General features: G+C 41.6%; 1 protein-coding gene and 1 pseudogene across 7 annotated transcripts in view; both read right to left on the bottom strand.

Moving 5' to 3' along the window:
* Positions 1 to 8371, bottom strand: part of LOC136879413 (fatty acyl-CoA reductase 1) — a 143972-nt gene extending 135601 nt beyond the window's left edge. For all 7 annotated transcript variants that reach the window (XR_011018636.1, XR_011018635.1, XM_067153230.2 and 4 more), the window contains exon 1: positions 8321 to 8371. Coding sequence is in view for 5 of the 7 variants with exons in the window: in XM_067153230.2 (XP_067009331.2) it covers positions 8321 to 8341 (21 nt within the window). In the remaining 2 variants the exon portion in view is untranslated. The remainder of the gene's footprint in view (positions 1 to 8320) is intronic.
* Positions 8372 to 19398: 11027 nt separating this feature from the next.
* LOC137501918 (uncharacterized) lies at positions 19399 to 20309 on the bottom strand (annotated as a pseudogene).
* Between the last annotated feature and the right edge of the window lie 7267 nt (positions 20310 to 27576).

Below are 27576 nucleotides of genomic sequence, written 5' to 3'. Positions count from 1 at the left end.
CCAGAGTCTGTTTACATTTTTATTTACCATTTTCCAGTGATCATATTTACTTTTTAAAAACTCCCTCATGCCTGTTTTATCAGCCATATGGTACTGCCTAATAGTCCTAATTTTAATACCTTCCTTTCTTTCACATTTATTTTTAACTACGACAAAACAGCTTCGTGATCACTAATACCATCTATTACTTCGGTTTCTCTATAGAGCTCATCTGGTTTTATCAGCACCACATCCAAAATATTCTTCCCTCTAGTTGGTTCCATCACTTTCTGAATCAGCTGCCCGTCCCACATTAACTTATTTGCCTTTTTTTCATGCTTCCTGTCGTTCGCATTACGTTCCCAATTGACATTTGGTAAATTGAGATCACCCGCTACTATCACATTCCTTTCCATATCATTTCCAACATAGCTGATTATCTTATCAAATAATTCTGAATCAGCGTCAGCGCTACCCTTTCCCGGTCTGTATACTCCGAAGACATCAAGTTGCCTATTATCTTTAGAGAAGAGCTTTACACCCAGAATTTCATGTTTTTCATCCTTAACTTTTCGTAGCTTACAAATTCTTCTTTCACCAGAATGAATACTCCCCCTCATACCATTCCTATCCTATCTATATGATACACACTCCAGTTCCGTGAGAAAATTTCTGCATCCATTATATCATTTCTCAGCCATGATTCAACTCCTATTACAATATCTGGTAAGTATATATCTATTAAATTACTTAATTCGATTCCTTTGTTTACAATGCTTTTACAGTTGAGCACTAACATTTTTATGTCATCCCTACTTGATTTCCAGTTCCCTGTTCGCTTAACCCCGCTCCCTAGGCCACCCCGTTTCCCTGAATGTACCTGCCTATAATCCTTCTAAACAAGTTTCCTAACTTATATGTACCACTGCGCTTTAAGTGAAGGCCATCTGGGCGCAGATCCCTGTCTCCTACTCACCCATTAGGATCTAGAAATCTCACTCCCAGTTTCCCACATACCCACTCCATAGTCTCATTTAAATCCCCAATCACCTTCCAGTCAGTATTCTTCCTACACGGTATTCGACTGATAACAATCTCCGCTTCCTTAAACTTCATCCGTGCTGCGTTTACCAGATCCCACACATCCCCAACTATGTTGGTACTTATACCTGCTTGCCTTACGTTGTTAGTACCAACGTGAAGCACTACCACCTTCTCCTTTCCCTCTTCCTTCTCTTCTACTTTCCTCAACATCTGCCTCATCATTCGCCTGGTCCCTCGGTACCTTACAATCTGTGTGGCAGTGAGGACCACCACACCTATTGCAGCGGGTAGCTTCCGTGCATGTAGCAGCGGTGTGGTTTAGTTTTAGGCAATTATAGCACATAGTGACTAGTGAGAAGTGTGGATGTGTGGGTGGACGGGGGCGAGAAACAGTGTTGGCGAGTGGACTAGACTTAGGAGCAGGTTTTTGCCGTCTGTTCTTGGTCTGTGTGGTGGTGTTATATGAGCTGGGAACTGGGTGTTCAGGCCCAGAACCAGTATCTGTTAGAGTGGGTGGGGGGTTGGTTTGGTGGGTGGTGAAGTTGTTGTTTTGACAACGTCTATATACACAGGTCTGGTCACGGTCCCAGAATTCTTTGCGACAGCATCCATATTGGGAACAGAGGCCTCCACTGTGTGTTATACAGTGGAGTGAGATTAAGTTGCCGTGGGTTATTGTGTCGCTCCAAATTGTAGAAGTCATTCATGTAAAGGGACTAGGTTATTTAGATTCCCGAATGATAAAAACAGGAGGGCAAATTGGGTTCAAAATTGCCGACGTCATAAGTGACAGCCCACAGAATATTCGCAGCTGTGTGAAGTTAGTACAACCTTTGCTAGATGAAAACAAATAATCACCCAGTTTAATTATGTTTACTTTTGTGGTGTAGTGGTTAGTGTGATTAGCTGCCACCCCTGGAGGCCCGGGATCGATTTCCGGCTCTGCTATGAAATTTGAAAATTGGTACGAGGAGCGGAACGGAGTCCATTCAGCCTTTGGAGGTCAAATGAGTAAAAAGGGTGTTCGATTCCCACCTCAGCCATCCTCGAAGTGGTTTTCCATGGTTTTTCACTTCTCCCCCAGGCAAATACCGGATTGGTACCTAACTGAACACCACGGCCGCTTCTTTCCTCTTCCTTGTCTACTCCTTCCAATCTTCCCATCCCCCGATAAGGCCCCTCTTCAGCATAACAAGTGAGGCCGCCTGGACGAGGTACTGGTCCTCCTCCCCAGTTGTATACCCCGACCCAAAGTCTCACGCTCGAGGATACTAACTTCGAGGTGGTAGAGTTGGAATTCTCCCAATGAGTCCGAGGGGAAAACCAATCCCGAACGGCAAACGGATTAAGAAAGAATGAAAAAAAGAAAGAAAGAAAGAAAGAAAGAAAGAAAGAAAGAAAGAAATAGAATGAAAGAAATAATACGGTAAAATTTGCATAATTTATTCAAATTATTATTATTATTATTATTATTATTATTATTATTATTATTATTATTATTATTATTATTATTATTATTATTATTATTATTATTATTATTATTGCCGTTGTATAAAATGTATATCACCAACAAAGCGGCTGCGGGTCTTGGGCCACGTAATTGTCAGTTTGCATTCGGGAGATAGTGGGTTCGAATCACACTGTCGGCAGTCCTGAGGATGGTTTTCCGTGGATTCCCTTTTTCACACCTTTCAAAAGCTGGGGATGTCCCCACGTGATTGGTCGCGGAGGAATCAACTCCAGTATACGGACTCTGGTGTAGCGTAGTTGACTTGCAGTCTGTGCAGTGAAGTGTTCCCCGTCAAACATGCCTCGACGACAGAGAAGAGCACGCTATCAACAACTGTCGCCGTTTGACAGGGCTCGGATAATTGGGCTGTGTGAGGCTGGATTATCGCCAAGGACTGTCGCTGCACGTGTTGGCCGACAGGCATCTACGGTACAACGTGTATGGCAGCAGTGGTCAAATGAAGGTACCCACACTCGTAGACCTGGCACAGACCCAGCGCGACAGACAACTGTGAGGTAGGATCGCCGCATCATTCGGATGGCCCGGATGGAACCCCATGCAACAGCAGCGCAAATTCGAGCAGCTGTGGCACCCCACGTTACACAACAACCAGTTGGTAATCGCCTGCGTGCAGCTGGCTTACGAGCCCGTGTCCCTGCAGAAGCTGTTCCATTGACCCCACGATAGCGACGTGTAAGGCTGGCCTGGTGTCTAGAAAGATCGACGTGGGTTGACGAATCACATAGGGTCGTCTGTAGTGATGAATCGTGCTTCTGTCTTGCCCGCAGTGATCGCCGGAATCGTGTGCGCCGACGTACCGGGGAGAGGGGCCGCCCAGATCTTATTGTCGAGAGGCACACAGGGCCAAAAACAAGCAGTACGGTCTGGGGAGCTATTGGCTTTAATGTGAAATCACAATTAGTTCTTGTTGAGGGCACTATGACTGCTCGACGGTACGTTGATAGGGTACTCAATCCGGTGGTTGTCCCTATGATGGCGAACATTGCTAATGGGATGTTTCAGCAGGACAATGCCCGGGTTCACACTGCACGCATCTCCAGAGAAGCTCTCCACGACATCACAACCTTAGAATGGCCCGCCAGATCCCCGGACCTCAGTCCTATTGAGCATGTGTGGGACATGATGGGTCGACAACTGGCCAACCGTCCTCAGCCACCCACAAGTCTGGAACAACTGACCCGTGCAGTGCAGCAAGGATGGGCCACAATTCTTCAGGAAGCGATCCCGGGCCTTATTGACTCCATGCCTCAACGAATTCATCAATGTATTGAAGCTCGTGGTGGGCACATGCTGTATTGATTGTTGTTCAAACTTGCGGTCAGAGGGACCTGAAAGTGTAATCATCGAATCACAACCGAACACTCGTCCTGCATGTTCACTTGCAGCAATGTATCGCCCCTCCCTTCGGGTGTTGCAATTTCCATTTTCTTCAGTGTATAAATTAGCATTCGCAGGTTATGGTAAAACTATTAATTACATGTAATCAAAGGCAAAAATCTAATTGTACAGCTTTTTTAAAAATCCATTTAAATCCGAAACTCGCCTGTATCCAACACGGAAATACTATGGGGAACGCCCAGACTTAGTCCCAACATGGCGGCTACTTGGGAGTGTCCTGGCCTGTGTATATAGACCTTGTGTTGTGACAAACACCCAGTCCCCGAGCCGGAATAATTAATCGGACACGATTAAAATCCCCGAACCGGCCGGGAATCGAAGCCGGGACCCTCTGAACCGAAGACCTAAACGCTGACCATTAATCCAATGAGTCGGCCCTTCCTACTAACGAATATTTGACCCAATTTGTCCTTCATAGTATGATTTTTCCTCCTTGTAAAAACACCACTCAAATTTATTCGTCTACTAATGTCATTCCACGCCATTTTCCGCCGAAAGCTCGGAACATACCACATAGTGAAGCTGCTAGTCTCTTTTCTCCCAAGCCTTCCCAGCCCAAACTTAGCAACATTTTCGTGACACTACCATTTGTTTTCGAAAATCGCCCAGAAAATATTCGACCTGCATTTCTTTGGACTGTCTCCAGTTCTCGAATCGAGTAATCCTGGTAATGTAATGGCGTATGGCTTTTAATGCCTGGAGTGTCCGAGGACATGTTCGGCTCGCCAGGTGCAGGTCTTTCGATCTGACACCCGTAGGTGACCTGCGCGTCGTGATGACGATGAAAAATAACGATGTTGATGAAGAAAGGTTTTTCCGTACGTTTTGCAAGGAAATATGAGGATGAAATGATGATGAAGACGACACATACACCCAGCCCTCATGCCAGCGAAATTAACCAATGATGGTTAAAATTCCCGACCCTGCCGGGAATAGAGCCCGGGGCCCCTGTGACCAAAAGCCAGCACGCTAACCCTTTATCCATGGAGCCGGACGAGTAATCCTGGTGAGGGTCCCATACACTGGGACCATACTCTATTCGGGGTCTTACAAGAGACTTATACACCCTCTCCTTTACATCCTTACTACAATCTATTAATACCCTCGTAACCATGTGCAGAGATCTGACCAAAACGATCTTCGGCAGAGAAGCTATTGACAGGGTGTTACATTTCAAGTACCTAGGATTCTAGCTGACCCGTTGTAGAAATCATAGCGAGAATCGGCATTGCAGAAGTGTGTGTATTCGAAACTCGTTGCGTGTCGTGAAATGTTGTGTGTTACCTGGGCTGCTTGATGATGTCCAAGGATGGACACAAAAGGCTCGTCAATGAACGGAACCTAGGCCTTTGAAACGTGAATGTATCACAGAGTGAAGATCACATGCGTAGACCACGTAACCAACGAGAAGATAACTCCGTCGTGTCGAGAAACTATATGAAGCCTGTGCTCAATGCCTCGACCTTCAGTCCCCCGGATCCCGTGTTCGATTCTCGCCTTCTCGAGAGATTTTAATGATGTTGTTGTTTGGTCATCAGTCCATAGACTGGTTTGATGCAGCCTTCCATGCCACCCTACCCTGTGCTAACCTTTCCATGTCTACGTAACTATTACATCCTACATCTGCTCTAATCTGTTTGCCATATTCATACCTTGGTCTACCTCTAGCGTTCTTACCACTTACACTTATCTCAAAAACTAACTGAACAAGACCTGGGTGTCTTAAGATGTGTCCTATCATTATGTCTCTTCTTCTCGTCACATTCACCAAATCGATCTCCCCTCACCAATTCGATTCAGTACCTATTCATTTGTAATTCGATCTCTCCACCTCACTTTCAGCATTCTTCTGTAACACCATATTTCGAAAACTCCTATTATCTTTCTTTCTGAGTTAGTTATCGTCCATGTTTCACTTCCATACAATGCCACGCTCCAGATGAAAATCTTCAAAAACATCTGTAATTCCTCTATCAATGTGCGAAGTGAGCAAATTTCTAGTGTTAAGAAAGCTCTTCCTTGCTTGTGCTAGTCTGCATTTTATGTCCTCCTTACTTTTGCTATCGTTAGTTATTTTACTACCCAAGTAACAATATTAATCTACTTTCTTTAAGACTTCATTTCCTAATCTAATATTACTTGCATTACCTGACTTTGTTCGACTGCACTCCATTACTTTTGTTTTCGACTTATTTAGTTTCATCTTGTACTTCTTATCCAAGACTCCTTCCATACCATTCAGAAATTTCTCTAGATCTTCTGCAGTCTCAGATAAAATAACGATAACATCGGCAAATCTCAGAGATTTGATTTCCTCTCCTTGGATTGTGATGACCTATCCAAATTCCTCTTTGATTTCCTTTGCGGCCTGTTCTATATAAACAAAAATGATTAATTCCCTCGTTTCAGGGTCTGAGTTTTTGTGCAGTCCTCAACATCCCTGCAATTCACAAACCACACACAATATTATCCTCCCCCATACTTACACGGCCTTCTTATAAAGGCTACACCAGGATATCAATAGCCACACAAATGTACTATTAATATTTCCTCGCAAAACGTACGGAAAAACCTTTCTTCATCAACATCGTTATTTTTGATGAAAGGGATTTATTTCATTTTTCTGTGACTGCTATTAAGAGAGCTGATAACCAAATGGATGATTATAAGTATGAAAGAAGATGGCATTCGAGGTAATCTCACAGAAGCAAAGGACCAGATCGCAAGAGTGGCAACATTTAAATACGGTACCTGGGATGTCACATCAATGATGACTGGGACCTTGCTCATGAGATCCGATGCCGAATTGAGCAGGCCAGAACTTCTTTTCAGAGTCTTAGAAAACTTCCGACAAGCCGTGACCTTCCCGTTACACTACGGACACGACTACTCCAGTGGTACGTTTTCAGCATTCTGTTATAAGGCGTAGAGGCATAGACACTAACCGAGACCAAACGCAAGAAGTTGCAAATATTTGAAATGTTGACGTACCGAAGGATGCTGAAGATACATTGGACAGCTAAATTGACCGATATAGAAGTTTTCGCACCGTATGAACAAAGAACCAGAAATTCTCACAAGGAAGCTAGAATACTTTGGTCACATGATGCGGAATAGGAAATACCACTTTCTGCAAGTAATACTCCAAAGGAAAATTAATGGAAAACGTGGTCCGGGGAGAAGTAAGACATCGTGGCTCGGCAACTTGAGCCAGTGGTTTGGGGGTGACAAAACTTACTCTGTTCAGAACAGCTATGAACACACAACAGATTGCCAATGTGCTGAGAGGACATGTCACATGATGAAGAAGATAACCACATTGATTTACTTGAAATAACAATCAGAGAAGATAATCGGTCCGATGCTGAGATGGACCAGTCGAGTCCAATGGAGCACATTTTTACCAAAAAGAGCAAAAAAATTACGTGGGATCCAATAAAATCTTACTGACAATATATAATAACTTCTTAGTACCAATTATCACACATAGTCTTGAAACCTGCACTCTAAACCAGCAGATATGCCGGTAATTTCCAAGCCGTGGAATGGAATATTTAAGAACAACACTTCAGAAACACAAGAGAGAACCAAATCCAGAATTAAATGATAAGAAAACAGGTGCATTTTAAACAATCACTGAGAGAAACATGTCAAATGACTGGAATCACTCAGAAACACGAAGAGAACACGGGTGGAAACTGTGATTGAAAACCAGACTCGCAGCCAAATGGGGTGGGGGGGGGGGGGGTGCTGGCCCCATGGAATTTTTAAGAAATAATATAAACAGAAACAGATAATAAGCAAGTGAAAGTCGACTCAAAAGGGATGACTCTTTTGAATATCAGGGTGACAAAATGGTAAAACCAACAGATCTCTTCAGTCTATTTCTTAGAAGCCTCAAAAGTTGGATTTTATATTGTAATCTGAAGATACCATTTGCCACAAAACTATTCACTTTGATCTCATTGTCCTTGTTCTGTATTTTAATGCAAGATTTTGTAATGCACCGGTACTGTAATCTGAATATCAACATAATTTGCTGGTATCAATGTCCTTATGATACTCGTGCATACCCGCAGCACACACGTAAAAGCACTTTCATTATGTCGCATCATCATTTAGAAACTACAACCCTCCATCGGTCGATCATGGCTACGCTCGTGTTGAAAACAAGATAACCAGGGGTAAACCAAGGAAAACATGGCTTGATCTAGTTGGATAAGACTTGAGAAAATGAGGAGTGGATTGGGAGCAGATCCAGCGAGAAAAGTCCTTCCTCAACACGCAAATGGATGCGGTTGATGTTGATGATGATAATGATGAACAATCACCACTGAAAGAAACATCAAGTACAAGATGTGAACTTACCGATAAGGTTAGACGTGACATTGTTCCTCGCAGGTTATTGCACTACTAGAATGCATACTAGAGTGCATTTTTATAGACGTCTCAGATTGGTTGCAAACAATTAGCATACAATAGAATGAAGGTTAAATGAATTCGTTGATCCTTGATTGTATTAGTTCCTGCAACGACCTAATAACTGCATACAACTCAGTGATATATTTTAAGGTAGCAAATCCTTTTTTTAAAAATCTATTTTAGGTAATGGTCGTCGCACCAACACATCGAAGATTTTCGACGTCACCATGATTGGAAAATAACGACCGTGGCCTTAATTCAAGTACAATCTCAGAATTTGGCTGGTGTGAAAATTGGAAACCACGGAAAACCATCTTCAAAGCTGCCGACAGTCGTTTCGAACCCACCATCTGTCGAATGTAAGCTCACAGCTACGCGAATGTAAGCGCATAGCCGATTTCCTCGGTAATGTTATTTAAAAATAATAAATGCTTTACGGAAAATCAGCTTTTTCAACAGCTGACAGGGAGTACTGGCTATATGACCTCTATTTTATGATGTTGCACATTTCTAAGTAATGAGCAGACCGCCCTATGGCCGAGGACACTGACTCCTGCCAAACAAATTTCGTAATGTCCGGCTCCATGGCTAAATGGTTAGCGTGCTGGCTTTTGGTCACATGAGTCCCGGGTTCGATTCCCGGCAGGATCGGGAATTTTAACCATAATCGGTTAATTTCGCTGGCATGGGGACTGGGTGTATGTGTCGTTATCATAATTTCATCCTCATCACGACACGCAGGTCGCCCACGAGCGTTAAATCGAAAGCACTGCATCTGGCGAGCCGAACTTCTCCCGGCACTATAAGCAATACGTCATTTAATTTTAGCTTCGTATATCCACACCTTTTGAAATGTGCGTCATCATACATTACAAGGTCATATAGGCAATGAAGGCCAATGCGCAGGAACGGGACGTTACGGTATACCGGGAAAAAACAGTTTTCGCTTTGGCGCACTGGGAAAAATAACACCCCGGTACGCCATACCGTCTCCATATTTATTCCATAAGCAATAAAAATTAAAATCCTCAGCCTGTTTTCCACTCATTCGACCGGGTCATGATGAAATGAATGAAGCCCCCATCTAGCGGCGAGGATGAGAATCGTGCCGGCTGCCGAAACCTGTCGCACTCCTCTGGGGCACTGATTAATGAATGATAGATGAAATGAAATGATACTGAAGAGTGTTGCTGGAGTGAAAGACGACAGGGGAAACCTGAGTACCCTCTCCCGCCTCCGCTTTGTCCACGGAGGCGCTTCATAAATAATAAAATATATTTTAAAATATTAGTGAAAAAGGAGCAAGCTCCGTGGCTCAGGCGGCAGTGCGCCGGCTTCTGGCCGCTGGGTTCCCTGGTTCAAATCCTGGTCAATCCATGTGAGATTTGTGCTCGACAAAGTGGAAGCGGGACAGACTTTTCTCCGGGTACTCCGGTTTTCCCAGTCATCTTTAATTCCAGCAACACTCTCCAATATCATTTCATTTCATCTGTCAGTCATTAGCCGGCCCCGCGGTGTAGGGGTAGCGTGTCTGCGTCTTCCCGGCCAGGTCAGGGATTTTTACCTGGACCTGAGGGTTGGTTAGAGGTCCACTCAGCCTACGTGATTACAACTGAGGAGCTTATCTGATAGTGAGATGGCGGCCCCAGTCTAGAAAGCCAAGTATATCGGCCGAGAGGGGCGTCGTGCTGACCACACGACAGCTCAAAATCTGGAGGCCTTCAGGCTGAGCAGCGATCGCTTGGTAGGCCATGGCCCTTCGAGGATGTTGCGCCACGTGGGTTTTTTTTTTTTTTTTTTGTCATAAACCATTGCCCCAGAGGTGAGCGACAGGCTTCTCAGCCGGTTCAATTTATATCCTCGCCGCTAGACGGGATCTTCATTCATTCCATCCCTGACCCGGTCGAATGACTAATAAAAAAAAGTTAGGAATAGGCTGCCGCCTCTGTGGTGTAATGGTTAGCGTGATTAGCTGCCACCCCCGGAGGTCCGGGTTCGATTCCCGGCTCTGCCACGAAATTTGAAAAGTGGTACGAGGGCTGGAACGGGGTCCACTCAGCCTCGGGAGGTCAACTGAGTAGAGGTGGGTTCGATTCCCACCTCAGCCATCCTCGAAGTGGTTTTCCGTGGTTTCCCACTTCACCTCCAGGCGAATGCCGGGATGGTACCTAACTTAAGGCCACGGCCGCTTCCTTCCCTCTTCCTTGCCTATCCCTTCCAATCTTCCCATCCCTCCACAAGGCCCCTGTTCAGCATAGCAGGTGAGGCCGCCTGGGCGAGGTACTGGTCATACTCCCCAGTTGTATCCCCCGACCAAGAGGCTGAAGCTCCAGGACACTGCCCTTGAGGCGGTAGAGGTGGGATCCCTCGCACAGTCCGAGGGAAAAGCCGAACCTGGAGGGTAAACAGATGATGATGATGATGATGATGAATGGCATCAAATACAGTAGAGACAATACGCAACACTTCCGGATTTAGCCTTGTTAAAATGGGAAACCACGGTCTGTCTAGGGAGGTCAAGTCACGAATGCTACTTATGGAGCCGCCATATTGGGTCTTTAAGCGAGCGTAACCAAAGGCAAGTGTATTCGAATTTAGAGGATTTCGGTACCGTACATTGAAATAAAAACAAAATGCCAACCAATTTTGATAAAGAATTTAATTGGGTATCTCCTGGCCATGTACATATAACTGTATAACACTTAAATGATATGAATACTGCGCCGTTCCCGGCTCCCTGAGAGGACGCATAATATCCAGGCTAGCTTAATTATGACCTTTCCAACTAAATAGTTCTATAATTTGGGTGATGAGTTCCGAGTCAGAGAAAGATATACCATACGGAGCCAAATAAGACTTAAATCACCTATAGAAACGACTCTCATATGTTGCTTATTCTAATTCTTATGCTATCAAGATGTTACCGCTCTCATTTACTTAAATCTAGGTCTCTATACTATGAACACATTGAAAGAACTGTTTAACATTTTACATATTTGTTTATTATACAAATGTTTCAATCCAGAATTCGAATATTGAGCTATCCTCCCACAAGAAAATCTGGTAAAGGAAACTGTATGATCGACTGTTCACTTGGCCTATTTCTAGGGAACATGTACTTAACCTCAAGGTTCTACCTATTTCTCCATTCAATATATAATTAATCATTTCCTTTTCTCTCCTAATTGCTCCATGCAACTCCTTCATTCAGCATTTCCACATTTCTGGGTAGAAAGAAGAACCGAAGAAATGGCGGTATCGTGCAAAAATATATGTAAGCAATGTTTACGGAGAATCTACCGGTATTTGGCACATCCGGCGTCCACTATACATTCTAAAGTCAAAGTTGTTTGAGTTCATCATCATCTATAATTGATCTACTGGAATCCACTACATTAAGTTCTCAGGTCTTGCTTGCCCACAAAATCAGAGACAGAATACAGTGTATGGCAAATTATTAAGTCCCGCATAAGCCATTATTAAGTTGAATACTATTATGATCCAGCTCATAATTATCAAATTAAAAATCATAAGTCCAAAAGAAAATGTCAAATTCTCCCTCTTAGGCCCTTAAAGAAATAATCAAATTGGAATAAAGCGTACAATTAATGGATTGAAACTAAGTCAAACATGTTCGACTACTTAAATTAGTGAATAGTTCCTAACATAGATAATTAAAAATTCGCATAAGTAATTAAAAACTTACTTAGGCAACTAAAGAAAAACTTATCTGGATAGGTAGTAACTTATCTGGTAACTAAAAAAAAAAAATTATTTGGGTGCACCCTAGCAAAGGAAAAGAAAAATATTTACAACATGAGTTCCAATAAGCAAAAATATAGACTGAGGGTGTTTTTTCCATGGTATCCAGGACGCATTTTGAGATTTATAACCATATCTCATGAATTGGAATTTTCCCTACTGCGTATCAGGTTTGAATTAACTATTAGCTCTCCCACGGAGCTCATATTCATTTACTGCCATATAATCATTTCCATCTTTCTCGACATACTAATAAACACCTACGGGTATTCACCTGGGAGGATAGTTCCCTAATGCTTCCATACATAATTAAGTCACAATGTTGGATATGGAATAATGAACATTGAATATTGAATATTGAATATTGAATGTTGAATATTCATGCTTCTTTATTTACGTCGTTTTATTCTGCGTGAAGTCCGATAAGTCCTCTTTTCAAATCAATGTAGTTTTCATAAAAAGAACCAATAAGATACATCTACCATTTACAGATCCAAATCCTCTCGTCAATTTAAGCTAAACATAGGTGCGATATTATACTTGTTAGCGACTACTCTACTAGTCTCGTCTGAAATATGCTATCTAGAATGGTGCATGGTGTGAAGACTTGACCGTCGAATATCATTCCTACATTTTCATTCAGTCATCAGTGGTAGGATGTCGCCTAAGAAGTTACTACGTTCCTCTCGTCAAAAAATAGATTGGTATTAGAAAACATTTGTGACAGTACGTGTGTCTAGTTCGTCCTCCTAACTGAGATTTTGTGACACTACCAAGTGTGCGTTCTAACCAACAGATGTCACTCCGATCTTATTTGTATTTCTTTATGCTTGCTCGTAAGATAAACAGTACATGAAATTGCTACACGTTCATTTCCTAATTAGCAAAACTCTACATGAAAACCATTAAGTGCATAACCACGTCACCGTGCTCATCCTCGCGAAGAATCAATAACTATCATTATTCTAAATCATCAATCACGTATCAACTTCTCTTAAAATATTATTATCATACCTTCAAAACCATAATCTGTCTCCTTACTAAACACGGGTTCACTTCTTACAATCGTGGCCCTTATTATTTCAATTACGGTTCATGGACACATTTCCAGATACTATGACCTTCATTCAGTCATAACCTCCATTTATCATAAACACATTTGTCTATCTGGCAAGCATATCCTACTGCTGGTTCCTAACTTGACATTCATTGACTATAACCAATGTACACACGTATCTATATCGCTCTTTTACATATCATACAACTTACCGTCACCTTGACTAATTCAGAATTTCACACTACATGGATCACATTTCGAACGTAGGCTTTCATCACTGAGTGACTACCTATTTAAGGATTTGTCATGCATATCTGAAGATTACCTATCCACCTTTATTCTAACTTATCACACCACTCTTGTCGCTTAATCACTTCGCACGGAACAAATTAATAAATCATATTACACTTACAGTTGAATATAAACATTATTACACTGATTTAAAAGTAAGACTTATCTGAATTCAGCAGCTCCAGTCTCCGTCATATGTCCAACTGACAGGACATATTGAAACGTCGCTTCTTATTTCCCTGGGTGGACGGGAAATATCCGCATATTCCTCCTCCGGGCTCAGTCATCTCGGTCGGCAACGTCATCCTGCGGCACCCATTTGGGCAGTCTGGCTTATCATCTCCTTAGAACATCTTGCTCATCTCTGGACTAGTTGGAATAGAATAGCATATAAGATTAATTAGCATTTCCATTGTGAATAACTGTGAGAAACTGTCTAATGCAAAGATTGTTCCTTTTGAAAGAGTTGATCTACTTGTCGAATATTCTCCTTGGAGTGATGTAATTTTATAATTTGAAATGATTAAAATCTCTTTCTTCACTCAATTTCGAGTTATTGTAGGATTCCCTTTCTGTAACTCTTCACTTCGGTAATATCGTGAAGTACGTCAGCAGAGACTGCAGTGACGTAAGCTTGTTGCCGTTTTTTTCCACTCTTCACGTCTCTTGGAGTGCGCTAAATGAAATTATTAGTCTCCCACTCAATTCGCAATGTAGCTTCTAAAAATTCGTTCTTTATCCCGCTGAGCTGATTTCTTTAGAACCGTCCTTAAAATTCTGGTGCAGTTACTTCCGTCTTCGACTCGTATATTTCAGGTAGCAATCCAATCTCGTTTTTCTAACATTTTTTCATATAATTGTTAGTAACAATATTCCCGTTCGATCCTTTTCACTGCCTTCTGGATCTTAATTCTTCTTCTCTCCCACTTGATGTGAGTACTTTCGCCTTCACATGCGGTATGATCAGACCTTCCGACGTTAATTATTCCAAGATACCTGGGTTCCATCTTTGTTCTACTTACGGACAGAACTTCTTATAACAGTGAAATGGCACAATACATTCACAGCTATTTGAATAGGAAGATAATTAACAGAGCCTGAAATTCTATTTTTTTCTTTTTTGAGAAAAAAGAATCAACAGAAAAGCTCATGTTCTTCTCTTTTACTTCCTTACAACTTGGTCTTACTTTTGTTTTTTATTAATATCATCTGTCAAATACGCAATCTTATTGACAGAAACATAGAAATCTGTACAGTACCTGTGTCATATTATGATTACCGGTACATGAAATACTGAACTTGAAGTACTGTATTTAAAGTACTAAATGACGGTTGTAATAAATTACCTTCAGCGTTTTCTTTATTAAGAGAGTAATTTTCGATACTGCGTTTCTAAAAGGTTACCCCAGTATGTTGACAAACACTGAATGCCTCTTGAGTTGAGTGCATTAAATTATGTATGGTAACTGTTGTTATCCATTCGTGTGGTATTTCTTTCGGTTCTAAGGCAAAAATATGCTGCACGTATACAACAGGAGTGATGTTCTTAGCTACTATTAACTAGTTTATTGATAACCCATGCAACTATATAGTACAATGCGGTGGTGGTGATTATTGTTTTAAGAGGAAGTACAACTGGCAACCATCCTCTATAAACACTAATCAGAAGAAAACAAATGGAAGAGGACCAAAACTTCGAAAAATGAAGGTATCGCCAAAAGAAAGATGAAGGCCACAAAGTGCGTGGAAATGAAAAAACTTCCTAGGCCTCGAATGCGCTAATGCCGTCGAGGTCGGAAAAGAACAAGTGTTGACCAGGGGACGTCAGATGGGCTAGAATAGTGAAAGCAATATCAAGACTCAGCTAAGGGCCTCGTAGTCACAATCCAAAATAGATTCCTCCGTGGATGGGGGCAATAGAACAACAATCACGGTATCCCCTGCCCATCATAAGAGGCGACTGAAAGGGGCGTCAGGCTCTCCTAACCAGGGAGCATGAGTTGGCGACCATGGGGCTCTTAGCTGAGTCCTAATATTCGTGCATATAATAATAATAATAATAATAATAATAATAATAATAATAATAAAAAGGAGAAGAAGAAGAATGGTTAAGAAAATTAAAACCACTGGTAGACACGATTTCATAAGAAATAGAAATTCAGTCACTATTAAGTTGCGTTAACCTAGGTTAGGCTATTTTAGGGATTACATTAGGATATTATGTTAGGCTACGGTACATTAAATTACAGTAGTTGGTTAGTGCGAGTGAAGCGAGTGTTGTGATCTTTTAAGTATTTGTCCAGCCATATAATGTACTCTATAGAGCATTAAGGATAAAATGAAATTTAGCTGTAAATAATAACTGCAGTGCAGTATAAGACTGCTATTATCAATACAATTGTTGTAATGATGGCCAGCTGGACATAAATTGTTGGTTTGAAGTGATAGACCTATTGTTTGTTGTGATTATAATTGGTAACTGAACAGGTACAAGCATTTCAAATATCTGTGAAACATTTCTACGTTGCATGTAGGGTTAGAATGATACTGTCTCTAGTTTACATGAAAAGGAATGGAATGAAATGGCGATTGGCTTTTAGTGCCAGGAGCGTCTGAGGACAAGTTCGGCTCGCCAGGTGCAGGTCATTTGATCTGACACCCGTAGGCGACCTGCGCGTTGTGATGAGGATGAAATGAAGATGAAGACGACACATACACCCAGCTCCCGTGCCAGCAAAATTGACCAATTATGGTTAAATTTCCTGAACCTCCCGAGAATCGAACCTGGGACCCCTGTGACCAAAGGCCAGTACACTAACCATTTAGCCATGGAACCAGACACATGAAAAGGAAATTTTCATAAACATCAGTACTAGTATTACACATTTCCTGTTACTTTTCTTGCTTGTTTTGAAAGACAATTCCCTTTCTTTGGGAGGTTTCCTATTATACACTGACTGACAGAGCAAATGCAACACCAAGAAGGAGTGGTCAGAACTTTATGCCAATTGCAGGGTAGACTGACGTCACTGAGGTATGCTCATGATGTGAAATGCGCCGCTGTGCTGCGCACGTAGCGAACGATAAATGGGACATGGCGTTGGCGAATGGCCCACTTCGTACCGTGATTTCTCAGCTGACAGTCATTGTAGAACGTGTTGTCGTGTGCCACAGGACACGTGTATAGCTAAGAATGCCAGGCCGCCGTCAACGGAGGCATTTCCAGCAGACAGACGACTTTACGAGTGGTATGGTGATCGGGCTGAGAAGGGCAGGTTGGTCGCTTCGTCAAATCGCAGCCGATACCCATAGGGATGTGTCCACGGTGCAGCGCCTGTGGCGAAGATGGTTGGCGCAGGGACATGTGGCACGTGCGAGGGGTCCAGGCGCAGCCCGAGTGACGTCAGCACGCGAGGATCGGCGCATCCGCCTCCGCCGCCAAGCGGTGGCAGCCCCGCACGCCACGTCAACCGCCATTCTTCAGCATGTGCAAGACACCCTGGCTGTTCCAATATCGACCAGAACAATTTCCCGTCGATTGGTTGAAGGAGGCCTGCACTCCCGGCGTCCGCTCAGAAGACTACCATTGACTCCACAGCATAGACGTGCACGCCTGGCATGGTGCCGGGCTAGAGCGACTTGGATGAGGGAATGGCGGAACGTCGTGTTCTCCGATGAGTCACGCTTCTGTTCTGTCAGTGATAGTCACCGCAGACGAGTGTGGCGTCGGGGTGGAGAAAGGTCAAATCCGGCAGTAACTGTGGAGCGCCCTACCGCTAGACAACGCGGCATCATGGTTTGGGGCGCTATTGCGTATGATTCCACGTCACCTCTAGTGCGTATTCAAGGCACGTTAAATGCCCACCGCTACGTGCAGCATGTGCTGCGGCCGGTGGCACTCCCGTACCTTCAGGGGCTGCCCAATGCTCTGTTTCAGCAGGATAATGCCCGCCCACACACTGCTCGCATCTCCCAACAGGCTCTACGAGGTGTACAGATGCTTCCGTGGCCAGCGTACTCTCCGGATCTCTCACCAATCGAACACGTGTGGGATCTCATTGGACGCCGTTTGCAAACTCTGCCCCAGCCTCGTACGGACGACCAACTGTGGCAAATGGTTGACAGAGAATGGAGAACCATCCCTCAGGACACCATCCGCACTCTTATTGACTCTGTACCTCGACGTGTTTCTGCGTGCATCGCCGCTCGCGGTGGTCCTACATCCTACTGAGTCGATGCCGTGTGCATTGTGTAACCTGCATATCGGTTTGAAATAAACATCAATTATTCGTCCGTGCCGTCTCTGTTTTTCCCCAACTTTCATCCCTTTCGAACCACTCCTCCTTGGTGTTGCATTGTCACTGTCAGTCAGTGTATATCAAAGACTTAGGTGGATTAGGGACTTTGAAAATTGTTGGGATGGAATTCCACTTGAGTAGTTTCCGTCCATCTGCCCTCTTTAGTTCTTTTTTTTTTTGCTAGGGGGCTTTACGTCGCACCGACACAGATAGGTCTTATGGCGACGATGGGAGAGGAAAGGCCTAGGAGTTGGAAGGAAGCGGCCGTGGCCTTAATTAAGGTACAGCCCCATCATGTGCCTGGTGTGAAAATGGGAAACCACGGAAAACCATCTTCAGGGCTGCCGATAGTAGGATTCGAACCTACTATCTCCCGGATGCAAGCTCACAGCCGCGCGCCTCTACGCGCACGGCCAACTCGCCCGGTCCTCTTTAGTTCAAATTGCGATTCTTCAAAATGCTGCTAGAAGAAAATACACCGGGCGAGTTGGCCGTGCGGTTAGAGGCGCGCGGGTGTGAGCTTGCATCCGGGAGATAGCGGGTTCGAACCCCACTGTCGGCAGCCCTGAAGATGGTTTTCCGTGGTTTCCCACTTTCACACCAGGCAAATGCTGGGGCTGTACTTTAATTAAGGCGACGGCCGCTTCCTTTCAACTAGGCCTTTCCTTTCCCATCGTCGCCATAAGACCTATCTGTGTCGGTGCGACGTAAAGCCACTAGCAAATATATATATATACATAAGAAGACCTATAAATATAAAACATCGTTCATATAAACATACTGTTAAACTTCACTAACCTCGCACAAGAATCAATTGTCTGTAGGTTGCCATTTGTCACGCCTACAGTTTTGTACACACTGAGCTCTCCTTTGCTTATCTCTCGGGAAGCGAAACACTCTAAAGGCCCGCTCCCACCTAGTGGAATGGAATCGAATCGAACCGAACAGAATTTTTTTTAACATGTGTTTAAATGGGAGGTAGAGATGTCGATCGCCACGAGTCGAATCGAATCGAACCGAAGGGAACAGGATTCTCTGCCAAGAATATTTTTCGACTAGCGGAGCGGAATCGAACAGAATTATCAACATTCGTGTAACTTCGTAAACGATCGGCATCTTTCGGACGGGGATTTGGCGGCAAATGTGTATCAGGTGGAAGTCAGCTGTTTCCTACAGATTGAAGAGACGTTTTTGTTTTGCGATAGTTAATTTGCTTTATTTATAATAATGGACACAGAAAAGCTGATCAGTTTACTTCAGAAATACAGTTTTCTCTATGACAAGTCCCACAAGCACTACTGTAACAATAACGTAAGAGACAATGCCTGGGAGGTAATAAGCAAAGAAATGAAAAATCAAACAGGTTAGAAAGATAATATACAAGTTATTTCATAATTGTTGTTGACCTTACTATAAAATTGTATCATGTTGAAGTACACGTATAGTATACTAGTATGATAATTGACAACACTTAGGCCTATATTTATTATATTTACAGTAAAAGAAATATTTACAGTATTTACAATTAAAAAATTACCATATATTTACATTGAACAATTTCATAAGTGCTACACTTTGCTGCGGACAACAAACACTTCACAGATTTTAATTTGTGTTCAGTCTACCTCTATTAATGATTCGTTTTGCCATGGTACGCAACCTACTGCATTAAAATAAGTTTTAAATTCATCACGTACTTCCATTGCAACAGAAGTAGCATTTCCTCCTGTAAAATGCAACCGCTGCAGAGCTGCTGAAGTTGAATTTAATGATTCCTCTTCAACGAACGAAATTGCATCGTCTCTCAAGAACTTGTGCAGTACACAAGTTGTGAAAACTATGTTCTTTACATGTTGAGGAGTTTGCTGCAAACGTCTTTGATACCGTACAGTCTAAACTTTTGAGCCATTATTCCGAATGTGTTCTCCACTACATTTCGCGCTCTACTGAGTCTGTAATTAAATATTTTCTTTTCTTCGTTGCCATTTAATTGAGCTTTGGAGTAAGGTCGCATCAAATAAGTCTTTAAGGGGAATGCTTCATCCCCTACAATAACATGCGGTAAATGGATATCTGTACCAGGTAGATTCTTCTTTTCCGGAATATTCAAGTTTTTTGTTTCCAGCGCTTTTCCCAAATTTGAATTTTGAAAAATTCCTCCATCACTATTAGAACCAAATGCTCCAATATCCACGGCTATGAATTTATAGTTCGAGTCCACCAATGCCAAAAGAACAATAGAAAATGTGCCCTTGTAATTATAGAACAAAGAACCACTTTTATTTGGTGCTTGTATGATGACATGTTTCCCATCAATGGAACCTATACAGTTTGGGAACTGCCATCGTTCTTGAAATCCCTTCTCAACACTTTTCCATTTTTCTTCAGTCGGTTTTGGCATGTATATAGGATGAAGAATGTTCGATAAAATTTCACATGTTTCATTAACAATTTTGACGACTGTGGAATGTCCTAACCTGTAGCTGAACGAAATTGTTCGCAAGCTGTCCCCTGTAGCAAGGAACCTGAAACAAAATAGAGAACAGTTCACTATATTTTGCCTTATATAGTATTTATGTTACAAATTTCAATTATGGTACTTACGGGCCTGTTTTCTTTTCCAGCGACTGAATGTAAAGAATCCTGGAAGCGTTTGAGGGAATGCTACAGGAAATCTCTGATCAAGAAAGAAAAAAGTGGAAGTCAGGGAGGGGTAAAAAAAAAGACTGGAGATTTCAGAATGAGCTGTCATTCTTGAAGCCATACCTTGCACCAATTTCCCCACAGTTATCCAATATTTCCACAGAAAACACATCCCAGAATTTAATAATAGAACCAACCCAATATTTTCTTTTGAATGACAATGACACCATTATATCAACCGAACCTGTAACACCTGAGTCTGTAGTGTATATTGAGCCAGAAACCACTGAAGGAACTTGTGCTGCAGATCCTAACCAGTTCACACAAGAAATTCCATCTACTTCACAGGCAACAATCTCACCATCAACAAAAACAGTGCATTCTGGTATTAAAAGGAAACGATTCCAGACACCTCCATCCACATCTGTAGCTACAGTTTTGTCTAATTATCTGGAAAAGGTGAACCCTCTTGAAACAAACAAAACTGATGCGATAACACACTTCTTTTTAAGTATGGCAGAGACTGTAAAATCTTTGCCTCTGGACCTTCAAATTGCTACGAAGAGAAGGGTACTAGAAGCTGTGACAGATGCTGAGATGGAAGCAGTCAGCCGACAGGGTTATCAATGAAGTGTACAAAAAGTACATTATTTTGTTTTTGTTCTATTCACTGCTATAAGTTGTAATAAAATAGATTATGTTAAGATTCAATTACAGTTTTTATTAAATTTAAAATTATTGCAGCTTACCTCAAGTAATTATTCTCAGAAACTTCAAAACTGGGTAAACTTTTTTTTAAAAATATACATTAGTCCCTCATATTATGGTGTATTCCAAGAAACCTTCCTATATATCACATGTGTTATAAATGAATGCTACTTTTAATCTCTCTATAGTGGTATCTACCTTCGACCTGTTACGAGTTATTCAAAATTAATATCAACTGCTTCCTATAACTCATATGATCTGGTCCCAATGAATCAAGAAATTAGAAAATATCTTACTGACAGGTTGTAAAAAGTTTGCTAAGAGACCTGCCTGTATGTTTATTACAAGATCTCCCATTAATAATGTTTTAACATAGGTACTGGAGACAAATCTACTTTCATCAACCATGTTAATACTACTGGTACAAATATCATTCAAATTAGTTTAACAATTAGTAGGCCAACTTATTGGGAACAACCTCAAACAAGAACTAAAAACAAAATAAAATTTGTTTTAGTTCCAATAAGAACTTGGGGCACCTTCATTATCAGGTACAACCAGAGTGCAATTAAAAATTAGTAGCCCTAGTTATTCAGTGAAAATTTAAATTTAAGTAATTCAAGCTTTGAGTTTTAGGCCTAAATTCTAATTAGGCCTACAGCCTATATTGCAATAAAATCTTGATCATGACCTTTTAAAGCATTATAAAACCTTTCATTTGTTATTCTGGCCACTGACACCCTACAGCTATACTGTTTGACCTTTGATTTTCCACAGGACAGCAAATTTAAATTTAATAATGTTCAATAAAGCTGCTGTCAAGCCTAATGCTATTGACGTCCGAAACGGGGGAGGAGCTTACCGTCAGCTGTTTCCAATATGGCGGCGAGATAGTGACGGGATGTAAACACGACAGTGATCGGGTGTGTGTCTGTAGGATTTATTAAGTGTTCAAAATGTCTTTGGTGTCGTATGCGCAACTGTTGAGAGTTGTCGGAGATTTCATGCGTCCATTAGTGGAAGGGGAAGAAATATTCAAGCGTAATTACTTGATATGTGTAGGTAAAAAGTTTGAAACAGAAGATGAAACTGGTTGTGTTTACAATCATCCCACATCGATTCAAAACCGCACAAAGTTAATGTTGTCTTGAACAAGAGGGTGAAAATGTGAAGTGCAACTGTATATGTAAAGCGGGTTTGTCAGAGAAATGTTACCGCTGACACGCTAATTCACCTTAACAGTTAAGCTGCTGTAATTTTCCACTATTAGAGGTTATGGAGTAATTTCTTAGCCAGGTGACGGGGGAGTTACCGGTTTTGTAAACTGTAATCTTGGGGAAGAAAGAAAATAATAATTCTACTAAGTAAATGTTGTAAAGCAAATAAATCCTAGGCTTTATACAGGCTTGTGTTGGAACAGCCCACATAAACTTAAATGTTCTTCCATTTTTACCATCAGCACAAAAGTTAGAACTTAGAACCGACAATAATAAGTATTTAAAAAAATATAACTACCTATAGAATATGCAGAGCAAAGTTGGAAAATTATAATTTAAGAGTAGCCTACTATAACCTCTACAGTCACAGCTGTTTGGGGTTGAAGAATACTTGGTTTGTCCAATTCTACCAAATAATTAGGTTATGGCTTCTAATTTATGATGACCGGGCGAGTTGGCCGTGCGGTTAGGAATGTGCAGCTGTGAGCTCGCATCCGGCAGATAGTGGGTTCGAACCCCACTGTCGGCAGCCCTGAAGATGGTTTTCCGTGGTATCCCATTTTCTCACCAGGCAAATGCTGGGGCTGTACCTTAATTAAGGCCACGGCCGCTTCCTTCCCATTCCTAGACCTTTCCCGTCACATCGTCGCCATAAGACCTCTCTGTGTCGGTGTAACGTAAAACAAATAGCAAAAAAAGCTAATTTATGACGGCAAAATACTACATATTTTCTTTCATTGATAGAAGTATTATATAGGCAATTTAAATTCAGTGCTTAATTACTATCAGTTAAAGATATTTCTCACATGTAGATAGTTAATTTACTGTCTGCTGTTACACATATGAAGAAGTTTACAAAGAGCGGATTACATTCTATGTGCGGCACAGAAGTATTAGGCTACAAGTTTATCAGTATTTTTGATGTAGCTAAATCTTTGTGAATACAAATTAGAGATAATAACTATCAATGAGTACAATAAACAGTACCGGTACCTACGCTGTGGAAAGAAGTCGTCTTCACGAGAATGCAGACTGCGCACTCATGTATCGCGCAACGCGTTTTCCAATTGACAGCGCGGAAGCCCATCTTTCTCTCTGAACTTTTTGTACAGGAAAGTAGTGACCAGATTTCGCATCCGTTTTATACGATTTGCAACCTTATACAGAGCAGTACCTCCTCAAATTTGACAATTTTCTTTCTGTTTCCATCACGACGTCAATGCTTCGCCATGTAAATATACCTCACCAGTCACTATGTTGCAGCTTCAACATTCTACCGCGTGGCTGCGCCATCCAACTTTTCTGACGTCAATAAACTTAGAGGATTTAAATTATTATTCTAATGAGGATTCTGTGCAGGACTATTCCTATCTGTATACCAATAGGCCTAGTATGAAATGAACAATTTTCTCTAATTCAACTTTTTCTGATATTCTGGGGGTAATTCAGTTGTTGGTGTTGAGAGTATTTTACGTTCCTTATTCTTTTTTTTTAAGTTTGAACATATTTCCTTTGATATTTTTATGAGAGTTCAAGTTCCACTCTTACAATCTATAGTCCTAATTTTACAGAACATAATAGCCCACTAATACTTGGAAAGCACTAAACTAATTTAAATTTGCTGTCCTGTAGGAATTCAAAACAGTAGAACAGAATAGCTATAGGTTGTCAGTAGCCTGAATAACAAATGCAAAGTTTTATAATGCTCTAAAAGGTCATGATCAAGATTTTATTTCGATATAGGCTGTTATTAGAATTTAGGCCTAAAACTCAAAGTTTGAATGCAGCAGAAAAACGTATTTATAGCCATTAATAACGAATATATGAATAAGGATGTCATTTATCTTATAAGTTCACACCGAGTAGCTTTCTAACTTCACAAAACTCTTATTCGACAGGGAATAGAACAAATAAGTAAAATTAGAAGATCACGGCGGGATTAAGCCAACTTGCTCTTTCCAGTAAATTTCTACAAGGTACCGGTAGAGATGCATGCGATGGTTATTTCACGGTGAAGTGATGGAGCTAGTTTGCATTTCTACTGCAGTAATTATATAACAATTATTGCTTTTATTTACTTCCATTGCTAACAAATTTCCCAGTCAGCTGACGACTGGTTAGGCTTTACGTTCGAGTTGACGTTAAATATCGGTACTGCTATGGAGAAATTAACATTCTCCGTAACAGCTCGCTAGAATTTCGTCAATAATTTGTAATAAAACTTGCCCACAACAAGCTCACTTGCCGGAAACACTCAACAGGATTGATAACGAAATGTATAAACATAGGCCTACCCACATAATTGTCATTACTCTACTCATATATAATGGGTTTTTTTTCGGTTTTGGCTTCAAATTTTTACAACTTACCTCAAGCAGATGATCATTCTCAGAAGAGGAGGTACTGGCGCACGAAATCTTGTGAACTGTTTCGTTAAATGTGGTTCTGCCATCTGAAATAGTTGTTGAAATTTCAACACACTCATTCTGAAGTACTGCCGAAACTTAGCTTCATCGCGCAATAAATATTCAAATAAAGTTGCATACTCTCCTTTCGGCTCTCTTGTTAAATTAATTTCATGTACCCAGAATCTTCTCCGATCTCTTTTCCTCTCATTATCTTAATTTTCCGCCTCTTCACACAAAAGTGCTAGCGCTATTAAACTATCCATTGCGTGCCTTATATTTCCCGCGTAGAATCCCGTTCGATTCTATTCCGCTGCTGGCTGCTAGATGTGAGCGGCCGAGCGGAAATTTCGACTGTTCGGTTCGATTCGATTTCACTAGGTGGGAGCGGACCTTAATTCTGTCAGTTGTCTTATTTTAACAATTTGGTGCGGCGCAGTATCCCGTTTTCCTTCAAAATACAAGTAATAACTCACATCAATACATCGGGCACGCCCACGAAACAACTATATTTGAGACCCAATATGGCCGCCACCACAAAGGATTGTGGTAGCGTGACCAGACCTACCTAGACAGACCTTGTACGGAACAAGTCGCAAGTGGCGCTCCTATTGGCTTGACCTGAAAATTCGCGCTAAATTCAAATATCAATGGAAATGGATAAATAAATTACGTTTAGAAAGAAAGTATTACTAAGATGTTAACTTCAAAGTTTCTAAAGCAATTCTGGACAAATGAATGAAGAATTTTTTAACAGGTTATTATTTAAAGACTGAAATTAGACATATAATCAAGATGTGTAATGGACTGCTGTGAAAGGGCTTGATCTCTCATTTATGCATTACTTTTTTACCTTTAGAATTCCTGCTTGAACGTTCACGGTTAGATTTTCCTTTTTCTCATTTCAAACCATTGTATCATAATATCGTCCGGCTCCATGGCTAAATGGTTAGAGTGCTGGCCTTTGGCCACAGGCGTCCCGGGTTCGATTCCCGGTAGGGTCGGGAATTTAAACCATCATTGGTTAACTTCTCTGGCACGAGGGCTGGATGTATGTGTCGTCTTCAAAATCATTTCATCTTCATCACGACGCGCAGGTCGCTTACGGGTGTCAAATTAAAAGACCTGTACCTGGCGAACCGAACATGTCCTCGGACACTCCCGGCACTAAAAGCATACACCATTTCATTTCATCATCATATTAGAACATTTAGCCTCCGTGACTCAGACGGTAGCGCGTCGGCCTCTCACCGCTGGATACCGTGGTTCAAATCCCGGTCACTCCATGTGAGATTTGTGCTAGACAAAGCGGAGGCGGGACAGGTTTTTCTCCGGATACTCCGGTTTTCCCTGTCATCTTTCATTCCAGCAACACCCTCCATTCTCATTTCATAGCAACCATCAGTCATTAATAAATCACTTTGGGAGTGGCGACCCCATCGTACCACCAGCCTATTGAACCCATGACCTTTGTGCCTTAAGAATTTTAAGTATTAAAATTACAGGAGGCCCCATGTCAATTTTAATAAGAAGCTCGAATTTTTATATATCTTAGAGGCGACAAGTTGCAAGGGGGTGGCTACCTTCCTTCCCACGCTATGATATGTGACGTCATAGGCACGTGTCGAAAGTGGATGGATACAGAAGAAAGTTTATGTTGAATAAGTATATCTAAATAAAAGAATTAGTAGTGAACGCAGTATAATGAATGTCCTGTATTTATCTATAAGACAATCGGTCTTTAGTAAGACGGATTTGAGACTGCTAAGTCATTTCTGTGGATTATTTCAGAAGAGACGCGCGTGTGTATTTTACACACGCCGAGTCGACAGAAAATAGTGCCTATCAAATGAGGTCATTTAACCAGTTAATTTGGTAAGAATAAATTTTAAATGTTCATGAACACTGCCGCTAGCAAGTTAACCTGTACGTAGTTACAGCAAAAACTCTTTCCAAAAAGTCGGAGAAAGTATGCAAATTTCTTGGCGGCAAGGGAGAAATGCCTGGAGAGAGGGGATAGCTCCTATAAAATAAGAAGGGACGCCATATTGAAACCCCTGCATTTGTTTAACTGAAGCGTGAGAAAGAGGGTTGAACTGTTCAGTAAATCGTTCGTCAGAAAGTAGACTAAGTACTACAAACCTAGAATCTGCCGATGTGGCTGGGTCTTGACTCCATGTGGAGATAGTTGTTCATAGCAGAAGTAATCTGATAAAAGACGGTCCAAATACCGAAGTAGTATTTATAAATGTATAATATTGCGGTGTAAAGAGAAGTAATTCGTGTGCGGGCAACAAATACAATCAGTCGAGTTCGACCAACGAAACACCAAGTGAAGGCCTTTTTTTTAAAGCTTTATTTTTCAGGAAATATGACTCAAACAAAATCTGAAACCATAAGTGTAACATTGAAGAAATAGTAGAAATATAGAAAGCGACACGCAAGAATTATAACATAAAATGTTACTTTAAATGCTGGTATTCTCACCTGAAAATGATTGTGGAAGAGGGATGTGTTCAATACGCTAGCCAGGAACCAACCCACCCGCCCCTAGAAGTATATTTGCTTTTATAACCAAAAATACTGTTTTAGACGCCATACTCCATTGCTTATAACGGTGACTGGTTCACGTATGGAAGAGGATGGCGTCATTGACACCTAGGATGAGGCCGAAATTGTGTCACCAACCATTGCAGAAGAAAAAAAAAATTATGAACCGGCCAGAGAAGTTTGAAATGGCCTCGGCGCGAGATATAAAGATCATTTATTAGCTTTAAGGTATTTTTGCACCACGTGGCCAATCTCTGTCATGAGAACAGTG

Source organism: Anabrus simplex, chromosome 8, assembly GCF_040414725.1.
Source record: "Anabrus simplex isolate iqAnaSimp1 chromosome 8, ASM4041472v1, whole genome shotgun sequence".
Taxonomy (NCBI): Eukaryota; Metazoa; Arthropoda; class Insecta; order Orthoptera; family Tettigoniidae; genus Anabrus; species Anabrus simplex.
This window is presented reverse-complemented; position numbering and strand designations above follow the sequence as displayed.